At 41.4% G+C, this 16674-nt stretch overlaps 1 protein-coding gene across 2 annotated transcripts in view; it reads left to right on the forward strand.

The window, feature by feature from the left end:
• LOC113009498 (receptor tyrosine kinase-like orphan receptor 1) overlaps window positions 1-16674 on the forward strand; it is a 142838-nt gene that overhangs the window by 95363 nt on the left and 30801 nt on the right. For both annotated transcript variants that reach the window (XM_026147809.2, XM_080292009.1), the window contains 2 exons: window positions 6077-6367; window positions 6621-6660. In XM_026147809.2, the coding sequence (XP_026003594.2) occupies window positions 6077-6367; window positions 6621-6660 (331 nt within the window). The remainder of the gene's footprint in view (window positions 1-6076; window positions 6368-6620; window positions 6661-16674) is intronic.

Consider the following 16674-nt stretch of genomic DNA (forward strand, 5'->3'; position numbering starts at 1 on the left):
TTGATGTACTTGAAGTTTGGATCCCTCTATGCTTATGGATCTATGACAGAAGTATGAGCTCAAACTGACATAGCCTACCTTGTGCACAGAGAAAGCAAAAGCCAGATGTGTTTTGTATTCATACCATCAGTGTGCAGTTGGCGCATTGTGTGCTTAGTAGATGATGGCTTGTGTGTACTGTTTGATACGGAAACACCATTTTTATGAAGGTGTGAAGAGTTAATCTAGCTGTGTTTGCTTTTGCAAGAGAACTACAATGTTTTGATTATTGGGTGACAGGTTTTCTTATTTGTGTGAAGAGTTTTGCAAAATTAGCCAATAGTTACAAAAAATGTGCTTAAGCAATCAGAAAAAACTGTAAATTGTTCCACAAAGTCTTGGCAATCAGGGAACAAAGAGAACAATCAGCCCAAATGACATGCATCAAATCTATTCAGTTTTTTGTGGAAAAAATGCCTGTGTTTGTTTTTATATATAGGGATGGAGTTAAGGACAATATATGACTTAATTTCTCTTTGCACAGCATCCATTTTATTCTTTGTTGTGTCTTTAGCTTCAAGCATATATGGAGCCCTGGGTGGGCTTGTTTGTTAGAGCTGGCCAAAACACTTGGCTTCACAGAGGAACAGCACAGTAACTCTTGTGGTTCTGCACTGCATAATCAGTGTACTCCACAGTCCTCTCATGTTTGATTTGCACAGTTTTCATTTCATAAACGCAGATTATGGACATTATATAAACAGAGTTGGACTCTGATTCCCTCACTTGTCTCTGATTTTTCTTTCTAAGCAGTCATCTTAAGCATGGAACTGAGCGTCACCAGAATGTCTTCCTTCCTTGGTTACTTTGATTTTTTTTCCCAAATAAACATTATTCCTTTATTTCCATTTCCATTATTCTGATTCCTGTACTGCTGATATGAAGAACATTTTAAAATAAAAGGTCTCCTCGTAACTCCCAGAAAATTTGCTGCCACAAGCTCGCTTGTTTGAGCATGGTAATAAAAAATCGATTGCTGACCAACACACAGGCCAGATAACTGTGAGTAACCTGCGGGCAACACTAGGCCACTAGGAAGAAAAAATGTATATTCCACAAATGGTTGCTGAAGGTTTGTTGGAGGTTGCCTGCTGTTGCTAGGGGAAGTCGGTCACAAGGAAGGGGCTGCATCAAAAACCTCCACATGATTGCTTTAGCTGCTTGCAGATAGATTCGTGGATTCATGTGTTCAATGACAAGTCCAATGCTTTTGCAAGAGAACAAACTTATCAGTAAGTACGATGTATGTGGGATGCGATAGGTTTCTGGGTACTTTCTCAACGTCGTTGCCCATATGTATCCGTTAAATTGCACCCCCTCTCCACAGTTTATCTTTGGCTAAAAGAGCAAACATCTGCCTCTCACAAAGAAACACTGACTGGAAAATGCTCAACTTAAAGTTTGTATTTAACTCGAACCTTAGTTTGGCTCTCTCATTTCGTCTGGTTTGCTTAATTCATCTCTCGAAACTCCAACTCTCCCACAGCTTCGTTCCCACAGAAAATTCTGTGTACACAAAAGCAGACACACACCAGTTTCTGGACAAGACTGAGCAGTTTAGTGAAGATAATGATTATGTTGACCAATCAAGGATTTTTCAAAAACAGTCATAAATATAATGAGATCCAAACAAATCATCCAGAGAGCTTTATTTTTCCACATCATCAAATATAAAAACTATAAACGTAAAGTATATGTGTATGTGTTTGTCATTTAGTGCTCAGCCCTCCTGTGCTTACATCTGTTTCTTATCTGATGGATGTAGGGTGATTGCACCCCTTGTTTTGTCTGCAGGCGGGGATGGTTTTGATTGACCAAACAGGCACAATTCAGGTAGCGTGGCTCTATCAGTATGCATCAGTAGCAGGAAGTTATCGTGCTGAAAGAGGCTCATTACTGGGCTGAAATCAGGGGTGATGATAGTTTACTGAACTCATTTCCCTGCAGGCTTTCTTTCATTATTGCTCTCTGTTTCTTTGTTTCATTTTGTACCCTTTTTTTTCTTTACTTACTTTCTTTCCTCTGTTGCTTTGCTGGATAGTGACCCAGCTTTAATTAACTTCACCTTTACCCACAGCTGGAAGCTGGAAGCACTATAGTGCGAGGCCTTCAGTGTATCTGTTGAATATGTTTAGTTAGCTTTGCAGCCACTCGTGTTTCTGAACCTGCATTTTGTTGACAGGAGCCCCGACGGTCACACCCTTACTGTATGTATGTTCACTGAAACCATATAGAATACAATGTCGTGAAAAGGTACTGAGTAATGTGTGCAGTTTTCGAGCACGTATAGTTTGTCTCCTTGGCGGTTGTGTGGGTGTGCGGGTGTTTACATATATGTGCCTGCATGTGAGCGTTTGATTGTGCAAAAACTACTGCAAGGAAAATGCAGGCTGATGACAGGACACCATTTAGCTCCCCTGCCACATTAAAGGGACAGTCCGCAGAAAGGGTTTGAGTTTCAGCATCCTCCTTGTGCCAAATACCACAACACTCACCACGGGACAATTACATACAGAGTGGCTTTGTTACACAAGCATTGGCAGGACATCTTTCTCCTCCTTCTCTTTTTTCCTCTTGACCTCTCTTCTTTTGTCTTCTCCTCTTGTCTCTTTTTCTTTTTTCGCTCTTCGTTCTGCTCCCCGCTGCTTTATTATGAGTTATTATAACGGCTAATGAAGTGTGCAGGCACACCGCTCCAAAGAGCATTTTTATTTTCCATCAACTCAACTAATGAAAATTCATGGAAGCAGTTGTACATTAGGCACCAGCCTCTTGTCAATGGAAAAGCAGTAATACGGCGTAGTCCACTCACTAAAACAGGGTTGCCAAGCATAAGGCCTGGGTGCCAGAATCGGCCCACCAAAGACTCCGATCGGGCCCAATGGATACCTTTGGACATTTTGAAGAAGGGCATAAATTTTGGACTTTTAACTGTGTTTTCATACATTTGAAGGTATTTCCTCTCCAAGGGCATTCATACAACAACTAAGTAATAAAGTTATAGATAAAAAATTAAATGACAGAAAAGTTCCAATTTAAAATTAAAATGGAAAATATTGGGCATTTTCTTTGAATCAACAGTAAAGCTGAGCAGTGAGCTACCAGAATATTTTCTAGCTGTTAAAATGATACTTATTTGTCTCATATTAAGATATCTGAGGTGTTAAACTTGTTCACACTGACTGAAAGGGGAAACTTGAGTGGCCCGGTCCACTTGAAATCTAAGTGGGTTGTATGAGACCCGGGATTTGACATCCCTGAAGTACCAGATTACTGACATTCCAACATTCAGTACAGACAGAAATCATAAAAATTGCAGTAAAATGTAAACTACGGAGAGAAACAGAGCCCGAAGCAAACCAAGTATCAGGAAATAGGCACATTATGCCAATAGCGTAATTATTACTCCTTAAGTTTAAAAGCTGTCTAACTGCTTTAATGAATGCTTTCAGACTCATAATTACTTTTGAGAAACAAATCAGCAACAAATTCCAGAGCGTTTTCTTCTCTTTAACCGATTTCTGGACTTCCAGTGCATTTTGACTGAACGGCAGTGATAGATTGCACCACACTTGAGGTCAGAGCACATTTTTACCTTTTGCAGCCGTGAGAGGGTTAATGCGACAAATTGAGTATACACAGCGCTCCACAGTGAAGTTAAATAAGAAAATATCATTGCCTAATGTGCGTGAAACTGGACTTAACAGACACGGAACGTAATCTCGCCACCGATCTCGGTATGTTTATGGTCGTCTCATGACTTTTAAGATCGTTAGAAACAGTAACATAATCGGATTGGACAAATTCAATTTAAAAGTAAAACAAAACACAAAGTAGCAAAACGGCTGGATAAACAAGTTATGAAAACCAACAAGTGGCACGCGGAGACGGCTTCACTCGGGGAATATTTTCTGTTTGTGTGTGTCGTTGTCATAGATAAATATGAAACAGGTTCACAGCTTTCGGCAAAGCCCTGTGACAGAGCATTGTGTCTACGTGATGTCATGCTAAAGCATTTCCAGTTTTTATGTGTGGAAATGAAGTGCACACATCAGTGGTGGAGTGGAGGAGTAAATAAAAAGGAAAATTGGATGAAGGTTTACAGTCATTGTTCCAGCTGACTTTAAAAGCATCGACCTCCTGAAGGGTTTGATCTCGCTGCTGTAATGTTGAGATACAGGACTGTGTAGAGCACATGAAGAAAAGAGGTCATATTAAGGTTGGTGAAAAATGGGGAGAGGAGACGGTGGTGGGGTGGTACTTGTTAGTACCACAGTGCTGTGTTAAGCCCTCAGTCTTTATGGAAGAAGCTGTGAGTGTGTGTTCTACAACCTGCCAAGCACATGCACTGAGATAGAGGCCATGTGCTCAGGTTTTTACACCAAACACTCAAAGAACATAAAGTAGACACATTTTTTCCGATGACTTCTCTCTTCTTTTACAAAAGCCTTAAACAAAGACTGCCCACGATGAAGCTCAATATGTAGGTGGACACCTTTTGCGTGATTGCAGTTTTTCGTCTTACACTGTACACGTTTTACTAAGTTACACTACACATTCTTCTGCCTGACTGCCCCTCCAACTTTTGTACAGACACTGCATCATCATTCCACCAACCACAACACGGGATGCTCACAGTGAAAGAAAGCTGGCCCGCACTCCAACCCAAGTAAAGTTTATTCAAACGAGGCTGTAATATGAATGAGCACTGTTTTATGCAGTTCTTCTATCACCAGCATGTTCACCTTCATAGACGTCGATGTTGATACGGTTAATTTTCTGACCGCTCTCTAACATTTTTCTGTTAACATTCCTTGGAAAAGCTTGAAGTTAATCTTGCATGGAATACAGTAGTAAAAATCTGAGTGCTGGTGTACTCGCACAAGTAAGTGTGCGCCTCTATTTATACCCATCAACCTCTCTATTCACACACATTCATTTTTCATTTGAGATTCTTCTGTAGGCCTATGTGCTTTTCCTCATTTGTTTGTCTTGGCCAGTTTGTGTAACCAGGAGCATTTCTGCATACCTAACACAGGTTTTGGGGTTGAGAGAACTTTCCAGAGGTTTTTCATGACATTAAGACCAATGTTTTTCCTGCACATTAAACTCTTAGGTGGCCCTCCAGATAGTTTTTTTTTTACTGACCAGCTTAAGGGGAAAAATACGTTTCTGGAGGGAATCACGATTTAGTTCTTCTTTGTATTGCAGTGTGTTCTAATAGCATTACCCTTCATGAATTGGTTTCGATGGCGAGGCACTTTTTGCTCGCTGTAATCATTCCTCTCATTCATAACAGTAATCAAGAGCTGTTTGTTTTGACTGTTTGAAAACAGGCACGAAACACTGGGAACCAGTCATTTTAAATTTGATTCTTCTTTTTTTCGAAGACCGCAACGCAGGTGATATTGCCTCATGAGCTCATACACATAAATCTGAGGGGGAAACCCTCTGGCATCATACAGCCATGATGAAAAGAGAAATTAGGTGTCACAACAGTGGCAACCACAAAATAACTTGTGAAACCAGGCTCTGAATATGTGTGTCTGAAAACACGGAGTTTGTTTTACCGCGTTTCTTTTTCACACAGCAGCATGTTTTATTTAATATCTGGCTCTGAGGTAGTACAGTAAGTGTTGTTTGATTTATGTCATCGTTCTTGGCTGTGTAGTACAATTTTCTTGATTTTCTTCATTCATGGTCTTGTTCGTACATACATATATACATATACACACACACACATACATATATATATGTATGTGTATATGTGTGTGCGTGTGTGTATCAGGTATAATAAATTGGCTTTGGCTTCAACAGGGCAAAAAAGCAAAAACTTGCACTTTGCAGTTGTTTTTACTGCACTACAAACATCTTTAAGTACATTTAAAAAGAACAAAGAAAATACATACATTTCATAATCTGTAAAGAATGCATGCAAAGGGCATTTTTCTTCTAGTCACCTCCACATGATCACCATCTGTCTCTTCTTTCTCTCTCTCGTATTCTTTTCTTTTATCCTACCTACACTGCCTACCAGGACCTCACTTCATCCGCCTCGACGCTCCCATGAACAACATAACCACCTCCGTGGGCCAGACGGCCGAGCTTTTGTGTCGTGTCTCCGGAAACCCACCACCCACTGTGCGCTGGCTTAAGAACGACGCTCCTGTGGTACAGGAGCCGCGGCGGGTCTCCTACAGGTCCATGCTGTTTGGATCACGCCTCCGCATCCGCAGCCTGGACACTACTGACACGGGATACTTCCAGTGTGTGGCCACCAACATCCAGGGCTCTGTTTCCACTACGGGCGTGCTGTTTGTCAAGTTCGGTGAGAAGACTTTGTTACCAGTAGCATCTAAGCATCTGTGCATCTCAAACTGATAAAACAGCCAAACTTTTAAAAACTTACTGCCGTCCATTTCCCCCCCACCTATTTCTATTTCTTTTCCTAGAGATCTGGCTCCTCATAGCAGCACTCATCTCAGCTGATTCTTCTTGTAGCTGGCAGCTTGCACAGAGAAAAATCTGGAAACAATATTGTTTATCCTGTAGTAAAAAAATCCCCTTGTCTTCTTTTCCAGATCCAGATCCGCTCCCTACGTCTCTGCCAAAAGAGCCCACGTAAGTCGCTTTTCCTCTAACCATTTTTCTCTCTGTCAGTCTATTCATTACCACAATACAAGGGACAGCTTCAGATAAGTTCGTTTGTGAGCAGATCCCACAGACAACTTGCAGATTATGAGAGAATTGCATTTTACATATTGCTGGAACTTTAAAACTAAAGAAAGACCTGCTTGTGCATGTGTCACAAGCACCTCATCGGTTTAGGTTAGTAAAACATGCAACTTGCAGGTCTTATGAACCAAAAAGATAATATACACTGTAATTTTGTTTAATATTTACTCTGATAATTATTTTAACTAAAGACACATATTAGTGTATGGAGCATTCCTACTTCATACTGAAGTCTGCACATGCAGTTTTGAAAGTGGAAAACACAGCGATGATTTGTTTGTCCAGCTACAGCAATTCAATGCTGGTTTGCAAAGAGCTACCCTAAGACGTCCTATAAAGCATATTCATTGAGTAATCACTCACTTTATAACAAGGCCTGGTCTGTAATTTTCCATTTTATTGGTACAGGTCTCATGGGGAACTAAATGAATATTTAATATGAGCCTTTAAAGCTCAGATCTCTCTTGTTCTAGAAAGCTTTTCCACCCAACTGTAGACACGCACATGGTCCATATTTGAATATTTCAGTCCACGGTTTGAAATGTGGACTGTTGGGCCGTCACACACACACACACACACACACACACACACACACACACACACACACACACACACACACACACACACACACACACTTGCGCGCAGAGTTTGGGGCCCAAAGCAGACACTGACACACACAGTGCTTTGTCTCTATATAGCATCTAATACACTGATGCTCATATTGGAGAAAGTGGGTTACTTCACTTACACACACAACAACTTTAATGAGCAAACAGGGTTTGGTTCATAATGTTAACAAATGCGAAACCTGTGCCATTCATTCAGTTTTAGAGGAAAACGAATAAAAATGATCCAGATCCATAACAGAATGCCCACAGTGCATCACTCCACCAAGTTTCATGAAATTGGACCTGCTGTTTTTTTGTGTTGACAGACAAAATGCATTGAAAGCATTGATCTGATTTCTAGTCTATAATTAAGTTAGAAAGACGAAGTTTGACAACCTCCCCCCTCAGTATATACATCAATAACAATAGTGTTTGACAACTATTAGAATAGTTTCCAAAGGTAGCTGCATAATCAGAGCCCATCTTCACTAACTTCTGATTACAGTCATTCTGCCCTGTAAGTGGGCCTTAAAATTTGACAGAAACAGCTGAGTTCAGAAAAGAGCAGATCCAGGAGTATAAAGCGAGAATGAATTCTGTCTTCTGGTGACCTTGGTCGATTACTTGAACTCTCCCTTAAATAATGCTGTCTAAAAAGACTTGCATATTTTGTAAGTGGTTTTTGTTAAATGATACTTTAAAGTCACCTAATTCGATACCAGCAGCAAACGCACCCACAATGCCAATCCTCTAATATGAACATGCAAATAAAATTAAAGGAGGCCTTAAGTGGCAAATAAAAACCAAGTTCTACAAAATTCTTTTAGACAGCATCAAAATACGTTCCATAAAACATTTTCATGTTCTTGGCACTCTAACGCTGCCCAAATCAAAATTTTCTTTGTGTCTGGCATGCTTCCTTCGTTTTGTTTTAACGTCTCCCCGGTTATTGGATAAAACCTCTATGAATTTTTTTCAGTTCGTTTGATTCTTGCAGGATCAAAAGAGACGAAGCTGGATGATTTTCCCCAATGACATTATGGCGAGGCTCGCTGCCATGTTCCATGCGGCGTCCTGTGAATCAAAACTGCTGGCACAAAACGCATGTCAGACACTTAGTATATCCAGTCACACGCTGGCATGAGCGCGGCCTCATGCACGGCCTCGTGCACACGCGCCCCGCTCCCTCTTAAAACATCTGTTTCTGCCGTTTCTTTTTGTTTACATGTTTTTTTTGGTGTCTTCCTGTGCAGCCAAATTACAGCTTTCACAGATGATGCAGTTGGTTCACAAAAGAATCACAATGCACTTTCTCAAGGGAAACATCAATAAAAAGAAGAAATTTCAAAGAGACTTTTGGCTTCGCAGTACGGTCGTGCTGGAAATAAACTGAAATGGAAAATTGAATGAGATTTCAAGTAGGAGGAAGTGATTTTAGCCTCCTTCTGCTACATACTGACATTCACTCACCAGCCACTTCATTAGATACACCTTACTAGAGTTTGATCGGACTCTCTTTTGCTTTCAGAACTGCTTTAATTCTTGATGAGCAAAGTATGGTCGATTATACGATGCTGTCACGTCAATATGGACAAAAATGGGAGGAGGAATGTTTCCATGGCCTTCCTGAAACTATGCTATGAGGGGAAAACTAAGGCAGGCTGAGATATTTAAACAATACTTAATTGGTGGTAAGGTACCCAATTTGTGCCAAGAAAAACCAGAACACCACCAGCAGTTTGAACAATTAGTACAAGGCAAGATAGAAAATTCTGACCATGCAGTGTGAGCGTTGTAGTTAGAAATTGCGACTCATCAGACCTTCGAACATTTTTCCAATCTCCTGTCGTCCCATTTTGCTGAGTTGTGATTTTAGCTGACAGCAGTGGCACCTTTTGTGGTCTTCTGCTGCTGTAGCCCTTCAATGTTTGTGTTGTGTGATCAGAGATGCTCTTCTGCATATTTTGGGTATAACAGGTTTTTCGTTTAAATAGTTCTTTTTATTTTTTTAAAACCTACTTTTTGTCACGGCGAGTGAGGTGAGCCGTGTGGAGGCAATGAAGGAGGATCCAAACGCGGGCAGTCGTGAAGGTGTGAAGGTGGTTTATTGAGCATGAAAGTAAATACAAACGGCAAAGGGAGCTATGACTAACTAGACTGGGAACAAACTAACTACAGAACACGAACCTGAATATGAGCAGAAACACTTGGCGGTTGACAGCAGGGAAACACACAGATGACGCAGGGTGGAATACACAGACGGACCAGCAACTACAATGACGGCAGACATGACTTAAATACACAGAGAATCACAGGGGAATTACACACAGGTGGTGGACACAGCTGGGAATAATCAACAAGACCAGACAAAGGTAAAACTGAACACACTCACATGAGACGCAGACCATCACAATAAAACAGGAACAAGCAACCATCACACTAAGACACAAACTCGACATAGAGAGACAGACAGAAAATGGCACATGGAGCTAGACAAATACTAAGCAGACACAACTGAAGAACAAATCCTAAACACCACAGAAACATGAAACTCAAATAATAAACATCATCATAATCAACACTACAAGAGAACAAGAAAACAATCCCTGATGCAAACTAAAACCAAAACATAATAAAACTCAAACTACTGGGTCCGACGGACCCAGAACCGTGACACTTTTATTCCTTGTTGTCGGTTGATTGTCACCTTATAGTCACAAAGTAAGTATCTTTTCTTATTTGTGTTACTTCTCCCTTCCCATTAGCTCATTCTCCACTGCCCTCTAACACCAATAAGGCATTTTCTTTTTTTGTGTGTCATTTTCAGACCGTTCTCTGTAAACCCTAGAGATGGTTGCATGCAAAAACACCAGCTGATCAACTCTTTCAATCATGCCACGTTCAAGTCACCGTTCTTCCCCTTTTGGATGCTTGGTTTGAAACTAGCACTTGAACAAGTGTATGTTATTATAACTGGGACAGTGCCAAACATTCCAGTTGTCACACAAAACCACAATTTTCAAGCATTCTAGTTAAAATACACCCATATGCTATGTATAAAAGATTTATTTTCATTGTCAAAGTATCATTTTAAACCATGAGGTTTCTGCTCTTGCATCATAGTCACACATCATTTTATGGTAACGTTTGTTAAGGTTTATAAACTGCTTTCAAAGGCTTTATACTAGTGATAAAAGTTGGCACAAAGAAAACTTTGATCCAGCAGAACACAGTGATCAGCCTGAGCCTTGAAAAGCTCATCGAGTTAGCTCTTCAACAAACTAGACACATTGTACGCCATGGGTGTGGAAGAAATTACCTTCTCCTCACCTTGTTTTCTTTTCTGTCGACTTTTAAAGGAAAGGGTTGCAGTCAAGCGGAAGCAGCGCGAGCTCGAGTCATTACAGTCATTACAGCCTTCATTTAAATAGACAGGTGCCTCCTTTGACAACAGTGGAGGTGCGGTGGCGGCGGGCTGCTGCTCATCATTAGTGTCACGGCCAGCTTATTAGCTGTAAAGTTAGGGTGGCAGCCATCAAGAAGACAAGTTCACCTAATGATGACACTTGGTGACCTTTGGCCAGTTACCTCATACCACAGCTGTTCAACAATCAAAACGTCTGCTCCTTTAGAGTTATCTGAAAGACATCTGGTTTAGAAGCTTGTCAGTTTGTGTGAATTGTATTCATTTACCCTGCACTGTTTTTTTTTCTTTCTTTCACCTCCTGCTCCCAAGAAGCTGAAAGTGACAGCGGTGTTGTAGGGAAGAATTATCCGCAAGTATTGCTCATAAATTTTGGGGAAAATTTCTCGCCACCCACCTTGTTGAACCTGAACGCAAACTTCAGGTCCTCTGTGCTGCCTTTGCTTCAGCCTGGGCTGAGATTTCCATCCCCTCTGAGCCGAACTAAAAAGTATACACTCTGTGGTGTGCAAAGGATTACAGTGTGTGTCCCGAGGGTTTGGTTTTTAGTGCGGAGAGCCTCGAGGTTTCAGCTCACAATCCAAGCAGTTTGTGTTGAATGGAGCTGCCTGAGACCAGAGGAAGGAAGTGCAGTAAAGCAGGTCTGAAATTAGGGGGGGAAAGACACGTAGATGATTGAGAGATGGAAAGAGACATCTTAAAGTTTAAAGCATGGCATTTTGGAATGTTAAAGGTTTGGTGAAATGAAGATATTTCAGGGCTTCTGTCTTTCCAGATGCCAACAGCTAAAAATGAGCAGCACCAATAGATGGTCAGTAATTAAATATGGATATGTGGCTATGCGTGGCATGTCTGTTTACTTATTCTTTCTGTTTCTGTTGTTCCAGGTATGGAACAGTGGAAACCTGAAAATTTTTTAATTTTCAGGTTACAGCCGAAACATTATGCCAGTTTCGCAACCCTCTTAATCGCAAATTTTGTCATTTTAGGATACTTTTGCTAAGAGTTGGATGAGATGAGTTATGTGTACATGATGACCCACAGCACACTGCTTTACAGCCGCCTCTCTCCTGTGTAGTACACACAGCTCTCCTGTCAGGTCCCGGCATCCCACTCAAATAGGGAAGGCATAATTATACCATGAAAATCAGCTGTGTCAGTCAGCCTTCCCCTGACACCACCCCTCCCCTACAGCTGAGCCATGTACCACACCCCACCACAGTGTATATGTACATTTTTAATATTAACTTACTGTAAATTAGTGTTCATTGGTAGTGCCTGTAATGTTATTTTGTCTTATGTGATGGATATGTTGCACGAATCAGTTGTGTTTTCATACACCAGCGAAGCAAGCAAGCGCCGCTGCTCTAAATTTTAGAAATTCGATGTAAAACGCGACGTAGCTTGCGGCCAGTGCAGCCAGTGCAGGTGGCCAGCAGGGAGCGACTCCTGTGGTTGCAACAGACAAGTGTGGGCCTAACTTGTCCGAGTGCAGACCAGAAATCCTTTGCTATTGTCCAACAATAAAATTGCAGCACAACAATATGAACTGTATTTTTAATTGTTTTATAGTGATAAGCTGAAAGTGTTATTTTTGAGGCTTCCTATGTCCGTGTTTCCAGCCTTTGATCGAAGCCATTTCACTTGTACAAACATTGTAGCTTTATATTTACAGCCATGCATGGTGTATTTTCCTCTAATATCTGAAAATGTGCCTTCAGGTCCACCTGTCATCTGTCCAAGTTAAGCTTCAACGCCTAATTGCTGTGAGTTACTTTTGACTCGCATCAAATCTAAAGCGCTGATTCAGTCCACAGTCCACTATTATATCAGCAGTTACCATAATTAAGAAGCAGATTACTGTGTCAGGGCTCCTGCTTGACATTCTCCTCCATCTTCTCTCCACCTTGGAGATGTTTTCACAGAGCCTGCACAAACACACGGAGAGGGGGGGAAAAGTCTCGCCTGCCAAAATTAGAGCGCCCCAACTTTATTCATTCCCTTTTTTTCTGCCTATGCACGGCGAGTGGGGTGAAGGGAGTGAAAGACAAATACTGTTAGCAGAGTAGGAGGACGATGGCACCATTAACATTTGGGAGTTGCATGTTTTTCTTTGATGCCGGAGTCCGGTCGGGGTCGGGGGCGCTCAGGTGTGATTAGCCGCGTGAGCCAGCGTGAGATTCCGATGTAAGCTCACATCAGAGGCAGTTAAATACTCCCAGAAAAAGCTAGCATCTAAAGTCCCCACGCTGCGATAAAGCTGCCTAAAACAGTGGAAGATGCAGTTATTTACTCTCTTTTTCTGTCTGCATTCGAACGAGACTCACATTAGGCTGAACCTGATCTTTAAATGCCTTTTTTAACTTGAATTATAATGTTAAAACACTAAAGGGAGGCACTGAATGCATGACTTGGAAGTTTGCATCATTCATATGGTTAAAGCAGCTGTAAAATATAAAACCTGAAAGATTTTTGTGTTGGTGCCAAACCCACAGAGGTATCACCCAACTCTACATTTCCTTTTAGTTCTGCAGAGCTTTGACCCAAAACCCACAATACAGTTTCTGCATGGAAGTGAAAGGCACACAGGTGTGATTAGCAGCTAGCAGACCAGATATTTTTCCTCTATACTGGTGGAGACCAAAAGCAAAGCCATAATAATATTGATCATACATTTACTAGATGACAAGAAACACAACTAACGTAAGTTAAATGCCGGTGGTGTTTTGTGTCTGCTGGGATGTGTTTTCCATCTTCCTACAGATTACAGGTTATTTGCTCTGCCCTTCCTGAAGTCCAAGATAAACTAAAGAACTTATCTTGGACTTCAGGAAGGGCAGAGCAGACCCGGCCCCACTTTACATTCACGGGAGCTGTGTGGAGAGGGTACACTCCATGAGGTTTCTGGGCGTGCAGATATCTGATGACCTCTCCTGGACTGCAAATACTACAGCGGTGGTTAAAAAGGCCCAGCAGCGTCTCCACTTTCTGAGAGTGCTCAGGAGGGTTAACCTGGAGGAGAGGCTGCTGGTGACATTTTACAGAGCCACCATAGAGAGCATCCTAACGTACGGCATAACAACATGGTATGCAGGGTGCTCAGCTGCAGACAGGAAAGTACTGCTGAGGGTCATCAACACAGCCCAGAAGATCACTGGCTGCTCTCTGCCCAGCCTGGAGGTCACTGCAAACTCTCGGTACCTCAGCAGAGCTGGCAATATCATCAAGGACCACTCTCACCCCAGCAACCAACTGTTTGAACTATTACCGTCAGGCCGACGGTACAGGTCACATAAAACCAGGACAAACAGATTCAGGGATAGCTTCTTTCCCAGAGCTATCACCGTAGTAAATAAGCACAAAAACAATTGAACCTATTCCATACCGTCACTGTCATTATATTATGCTGCTATTCATACTGTCATTATATTAATGCTGCTATCCTGTATATATTGTACATACTATTGTTTGAGTACTTACGATTGTTTTTTTTTGTACTTTTTATATTTTACATTTATATTTATTATTGAAACTTGCACCAAGGGAGTGGCACTCCAATTTCGTTGTACTCTGTACAATGACAATAAAGGCTATTCTATTCTATTTCCTAGTTCCTTTTCAGATTTTCAGAAACAGCAGCTTATATATGTTTCCCCCCCTCAAAATAAAGATGTTGACTTACTGGATATACACAGTTTTAATCTGACAGAAGCAATAAACACACTTTACGTAACACAGCCGCCGATCCCAGAGTCTCTGTCTGTGTTTATAATACAGGGGTTTTCTCGCTGTTTGAAAAGATTAATAACACTGCACCCCGGCTGTCGAGGCTGTTTAAATTTCGCAAAAGTTTCCCCCGCTGCTTTTCTCTCGGCGCTGGTAAAAAAAAAAAAACTTAAGAAAATCACAAAAATGGCTGTTTTCTTTTTTTCTTATTTCCTCCTTTCCCTCTCCTGTGCCTCCTTTCTCCTCAGTCCACTCTGTGCCGAAGAATAAAAGAGAGGCAGGTTTAACAGAGAACAGATTCTCTCAGCTCTGTTTTCTCTGGCTCCTTTTTTTATTTGGTCAGAGCTCTAACCTTTCTGCTCATTGCTTACACTTAATCTTCCTTTCACTCGCTTCGACGTATCCCCCTTTTTAGGAAGTGAACGGTTGAATGCGCTCGATGAAGGACGCGCTGTGCTGGTTTACTCATCATTAGTGTCCATCAAGAGCTGAAAGTCTTTATTGTATCAAAATTTCTGTTGTAGTGAGTGTGTATATATATGTGTGTGTGTGTGTGTAATATCTTTATTTACTTTTTATAAGCTTGCGATTAATTTGCCGGTTGATCTCTCGTTTACATGTAACTTGATGACTTGAGGTGATTGCTCCAATCAGGTGTGTTTAACTGTAATATAGTGTAAACGCACATTCAGTCTTAACTTTTCCTGTATGTGTGTGTGTGTGTGTATGTGTGTATATACATATGTCCTCTGTATCTCAGTGTGCATGTGGCTGTGTGGCAAGAAACCAACCAACACACTGTATAAGGCTCTGTAATTAGCCAGCTGTCAACACACTAGATTAAATCGACCTTGGAGCTGAGGAGACAACGGCCCGGAGGCGTGCTCCGCCTTTTAGCCTGCTGGCAATCCTGTTGTACACTCAAAGCATCAAAGGGTTAAAAAAAAATAAAAATCCAGGCGCAATTTGACTTTGTATAGACGGGACCGTGGCGTGTGTGTGTCCCACGGTGCCGGGGCTGATTGACAAATTAGTTTGAGGAAGTCGTTTTCATAACGTGTAATGACTTGAAGATGCCACACAAAGTTGATGCTGTAGCTTGACGAGGCTCGTGCGCCTGCAGTAATCAAAACAGACTGATTGAGACCCTGAAAAGTCTTTTCTTCCTCATGTAGAGCAGCTGTTATGAAATGTTTGTGCTTGCAATATCTATGTAATTGGCACCGATTTATTAATACGGCTTGTAATTGCACACTTGATGTACGGCACTGCCTTCTAGGTGTGTTCTGCAAGCAGGGGGGAGGATACAGCGATGCCGTCGAGGGTTTTTTAATCTGGCAACGATCAGCAAAGCATGCAAAATTAAACCACAATTAAGCTTTTAAATTGAATAATTATTTAGGGAATCTATTACAGATTTTCAGCTCAAGGCTGTATCTTGTATTTCCCTCTCAAGATCTTCCAGCTCTTAGGCAACAAGAGACCGCAGTCACGTAGTTTAATCAGTATAGGGCCGTTTCTGTAGGGTGTTATCTTCTCAGTAAGCATTTCTTTTGAGTTTAGGCTCACCTATTGTCTTTGTGGTTACTAGCTTCTTTTTTTTTTTACACTGACTGCAGTGTTTTATGTGGTGCATTCACATTTTATCTGCTGCCTTCCAGTGAAACTCTGGGTAATTACATTTTTCCACATATGGCAAGTTTCCTTAAAACTCTCTCTTGTTATTGCACAGCTACTAAGGTGCCTTACAATGAGTAGACCAGCCTGATGAATGTGAATCTGCACCAGCTGGTTAACATAGCTTAGCATCAAAACTGAGAACAGGGAATGAGCCAGCCTGCTGCTGTCCAAAGTAAACAAAATTCAAACTGTTTGTTTAGTCCATTGAAAACACTGAAATGCATCAACTGCCTTCAGGACTCCCAGAAAGCACCACACATAACCTCCTGCAACCCTACAATCTGGGTTTTGGTTTTAAATCACTTTAGCAGTTTTACAGATAACACAATCAACATATAAAATGTGAATCTGTGGTGTTGGACAAAGCCGAGGTAGCTGCTTCCTTTATTTATGTCATCATGCTAGCAACCCCTGGCGATAGAGTCGCATTCAGCATACCAACGTTATTTCTTAACTTCAGGA

This window comes from Astatotilapia calliptera, chromosome 17 (genome assembly GCF_964374335.1).
Source record: "Astatotilapia calliptera chromosome 17, fAstCal68.1, whole genome shotgun sequence".
In the NCBI taxonomy this organism is placed as follows: Eukaryota; Metazoa; Chordata; class Actinopteri; order Cichliformes; family Cichlidae; genus Astatotilapia; species Astatotilapia calliptera.